General features: G+C 47.7%; 1 protein-coding gene across 1 annotated transcript; it reads left to right on the forward strand.

Moving 5' to 3' along the window:
• Nucleotides 1–295: 295 nt before the first annotated feature.
• Lrrc14b (leucine rich repeat containing 14B) lies at nucleotides 296–4,334 on the forward strand. The gene is made up of 2 exons (XM_028873634.2): nucleotides 296–1,511; nucleotides 2,933–4,334. Exons 1-2 carry the CDS (start codon nucleotides 625–627, stop codon nucleotides 3,576–3,578), a joined length of 1,533 nt encoding a protein of 510 aa, XP_028729467.1. The 5' UTR covers nucleotides 296–624; the 3' UTR covers nucleotides 3,579–4,334.
• Nucleotides 4,335–4,572: the final 238 nt, after the last annotated feature.

Genomic DNA, 4,572 nt, shown 5'->3' on the forward strand with positions numbered 1-4,572 from the left:
CCCACAGCCTATAGGTACCTGCATTTATTTTCTGCATCACCTGCTTCACTAGTCTGTATCTGTTCTGCAGGGAAAATATTTCTCCCTCTTGTGCAAAGAAGGACCTTGGGGATAAGAGATGGTGAAGCTTCATGGGCCAGTATTCTTAAAATTTGAACAGTTGTCTGAGATACCCACCCCACAATCCTGGCCCTTGCACCTCTGACTCCTAGGTATAAGGAAAAGAAGGATTTTACCCAAAGACCACTGTCTCAACCATCCAAATGCAGCTCAGGATCTAGCTTCACTCAGATCTTTTGACTGGGATGGGCAGAGTATCCATCTGTATTGTAAGCCTTAGGCTATTTGCACAAGTACCTTGAGCTCAGCCTCTTATTGGCCCCACATTGGGCAACAAAGTCCAGCAGCTCTCATTTCACCAGCAGCATGCCAAGAAACAGACAGATACCTCCACAATCATGGCCAAACTAGTATCCAAGGACCAAAATAGCAGTCAGATGACCACAAGGGCCAGTTTACCACTTTCTGTCCAGAGCCCAGAAGCAGCAGCAGCTAAAAATAGGCACAAAACCCACAGGCTTTGGGAGGAACAGCAGGGACAGCATCATCCTGACCAGGGACACAATGAGGTCGCTCCGTTTTATTTCTGCTGAAGCCTTGGTATCCCACCCCAAGCTGACCGAGGAGAGCCTGGACCACATAGCCTACAACCTCTACCCACTCCTATTCAAGGCCAGTTACCTGCTAGAGCAGGCAGAAGTAACCCGTGCTGTGCTGAGTCACTGGCCCCTAGAGGAGTTCCGGCTGGCTGTGCTGCTGGGGCCAAACACTGACCACCCTGAAGACCTGCGTGATCGTGCCTGCAAGGCCTGCCTGGAGGCCTGTATGCAGGGCCTCGCTGACCATGTGCTGCAAAGTGGGAGCGACCGACTTCGGGTAGCTGATTTCACAGGCATTCAGGATATACAGGTGCAGCAATGTCCTTGTGGGAGGGCACTAGGAAGGTGGGGCCGTACTAAGGTGCTGGCCAGGACCTGCTGCCAGCTCCAAGGACAGTCCTGTACAGCGAGGCATCCCATTGAAGTCTTTGCTGACCTCTTTGTCACAGAAGGTAACTTTGACATGGTGGTGCAGGCCCTGAAGCCAGCAGGCCCAGCCCCTCTGCGGGTCTGCTGCCTTTCACTCCGGGCAGATAGCCTGAGCCCTGGGCAGCTCCTACAAGTGCTTGGCCTAGCTGGGCCAAGCAAGCTAAGAAAGTTGGAGGTAGTACACAATGTACGGTTGCATGCTGGCCATGTGCAGCAGCTACTGGCCCAGGTGGGCTTCCCTCAACTGACCTCACTCACCTTACCCACCAAGGCCTTCGATGCACCCCCCACCTATGCCCTAACTCCAGAGGGTGATGATCCCCTCCTCACCTCTATTGCCTGGGAGCTCAGCCGGATGAACCAGCTCACTGAGCTGAGTGTAGCTTTCTCTACACTGACTGGGAAGATCCAAACATTGCTTAGGTAAGTTTCATATAACTGGGTACAAGATGGGTGGAGTAGAGCTGGAGTCAGTGAGGTATAGGGATAGAGATGGGACCTGCTTACACAGTGTTCTCTGGGGATGTGTTGGCCAGAGCCTCAGGAGTTAAGATGAAAGAACCTGAGCACTGAGCCAACTTGGAAGACTCCTTTCAATTAACAAAAGCTAGGCATGGGGGCTTGCCCATTATCCCAGCACTCAGGAGGCATAGGCAGTAGTAGCACTGTAAGTTTGAAGCCAACTACAAAGAGAGGTCTTATCTCAACAAACAAAAACAAAAACAAGGGCTGAGCGTATAGGGTAGTTTAGTAATAAAGCTGTAGCAGGATCCTACTTTTAATTCCCAGCATCAGAGGAAGAGGGAAGAAGAGGAAGGAAGGTATTAATTAGAAAGTAAACAATGCAGAAGGCACAACTAGATCTTCTACTGACTATTGTTGTATAACAAATTACCCAATATTTAGTGTCTTAAAACATTTTCCCAGGTCAGAAATGGGAATTGTAGCTCAGCATAGTGAGAATGTTGTGTGAGCTATCAGGTGAACTGTTGTCTCATCTGAAATCCTGGCTATCTCCTCCTCAGCAACTGCTATGAAGAAGGGCAGGAAGGCAGCTGCCAGGTAGTGATAAAGTCAAGGTGGCTTCATGTGGAGAGTACTGTCCTAGTAGTAGGTTGTCATGTGGGACCATGTGTGGGAAGGCCATGGGAAGGCAGCAAGAACAGGGTAGTAGGGACAGAGAACAAGACCCTAATACATACTGCCTTGCTTAACAAGAGCAGTGATGGGGATATTCCCAGAAAGGTCCAGGGTCCCAGAAAATGTATGAGATAGCCTGAAAATGTATATTCTCATGAATCCTGGGTGGGAATGTTGTTCCAGAGACACACCTCCCCCAGCTGATATAGGATGCCTAGTGAATTCAGGATATGGAGCCCAAATTCAGGGTGCTGGGCTTCCCTTCCCAGCCCTGAAATTGTATTGGTTCTATTATCAGAGTGACAGTACTGTCCTTCAAGCTAATTCTGTCTTTTGCTGTCCCCAGTCAACATTCTGACTATTCTGAGATCATGTGCCTAACTTCCTTACCCAACTTGGAAGATGGTGTTGGTCGATTTTAGGTTCAATTATTGACTGTTCAGCAGGACCAGCAGCCATAGACTGTCAGAAGAAACATGTGACTTTCACATGTCACAAATTATTTTGATTTTTTTTCAATTGCTTAACAATATCAGTCATTCTTAACTCAGAAGCCATGTAAAATGAAGTGTCAGCTGGAGTTCCTAGCAGGCTGCAGTCTGTGGTCCATAAGATAGAAAAGTGGATGGATTGTCTACCTCCACTAAAACTCCAGCTCACCTGGGACCCTCATAACACTTGTGATGTTTTTGCCTACCTCACAGTCCCTTGAAGACCCCACTAAGAGTGCTGGACCTAGCCAACTGTGCCCTTAATCATGAAGACATATCCTTCTTAGCAGATTGTAAGCACACTGCCCACTTGGAGGTGCTGGACCTTAGTGGACACAACCTGGTACATCTGTACCCTTCTACCTTCTTCAGGCTGCTGAGCCAGGCTGCCCAAACACTGAGAGTACTCACCCTAGAGGAGTGCAACATCACAGACAACCATGTTGGCATGATGATTCTGGGCCTCAGCCCTTGCAACCAGCTCCAGGAGTTCAAGTTCCTTGGAAACCCACTGTCAGCCAGTGCTCTCCAGCGCCTTTTTGCTGCACTCTGTGAACTCCCTAGGCTGCGTCACATTGAGTTCCCAGTGCCAAAGGACTGCTACCCTGAGGGTGCTACCTACCCCCAGGATGAGCTGTCAGTGTCCAAATTTGACCAACAGAAATATGACATGATTGCAGAGGACCTGCGAGCAGTACTGCTTCGAGCTAACCGGGAGGACATCCAGGCCTCCACCCCTCTTTTTGGAAGTTTTGACCCAGACATTCATGAAACCAGCAATGAACTTGGTACTTTTTTGCTGCAAGCTTTCAAAACTGCTTTGGAAAACTTTTCCAGAGCACTAGAACAAATGGAGTAGGTGCTAGAACCATGGTATAAGAGGCTGTGCATTTCAAGTAGCATGGTGCCCTGAGGTTAGTCCTGGATCAGATCAGGATCCGCACCAGCAACATCACTGCCACAGAATTCCTTAGTGAAAACTACAGGCATACTAATCACATGCTCTAAGAGGAGCCCAGATATATAAATGGGTGTGTGTCAGCATGGCAGGATCCAAACCGCCTAGAGTGAAGGACCTACCACCAAGGTAGAAGGTGGAGGAGAATGTGGACACCAGGGAAGGATGTAGTGGAAGTAGGGTCAACTTGGCTCTGATGCAGTGAGGGGGTGGAAATGAGAAAACTCATGACAGAAAATGTATAGAAGCAGCAGCCCATAAAAAAATAACCAAAGAAAGACACTGAAAATAAATGAACCTAACCTCTGAGTCTAGCAGAAACTTAGCTATGTTCTATCTGCTGTACTGTTTACCATATGACATCTGCCTACATAGAAAGGTGGGGGATGGGGATGGAGATCAATTTTCTGTCCGTAGCTATCTTTGTTTCCAATCTTGGCAGGGTTGCACCATCTTTTGGTGAATGAGAACATTTAGCTGCTGAAATATGCCCAGTATTTCTTGGAATATTCGACCCTGTTTTCTGCTCTGTGTCCAACCTGAACAGTATATGCAGCCACAAGTGTCAGAGGATAACTATGAACAAAATTATAAACTTACTTAAGACACGGATTATTTTTATGAAAAAAATTTTTTTTTTTTGGTTTTTCGAGACAAGGTTTTTCCATGTAGCTTTGCACCTTTCCTAGAACTCACTCTGTAACCCAGGCGGGCCTCAAACTCAGAGATCCACCTGCCTCTGCCTCCCAAGTGCTGGGATTAAAGGCATGTGCCACCACCGCCCGGCTTATTTTTATGAAATTTGTTGTGACTCAATTATACAGTTTTCAAGCGCGAACTTTATAGATGACAACATGCCTATAATGCCCTCAAATCACTGCTCCTCAGAATGGCG

This window comes from Peromyscus leucopus, chromosome 19 (assembly GCF_004664715.2).
Source record: "Peromyscus leucopus breed LL Stock chromosome 19, UCI_PerLeu_2.1, whole genome shotgun sequence".
Taxonomy (NCBI): Eukaryota; Metazoa; Chordata; class Mammalia; order Rodentia; family Cricetidae; genus Peromyscus; species Peromyscus leucopus.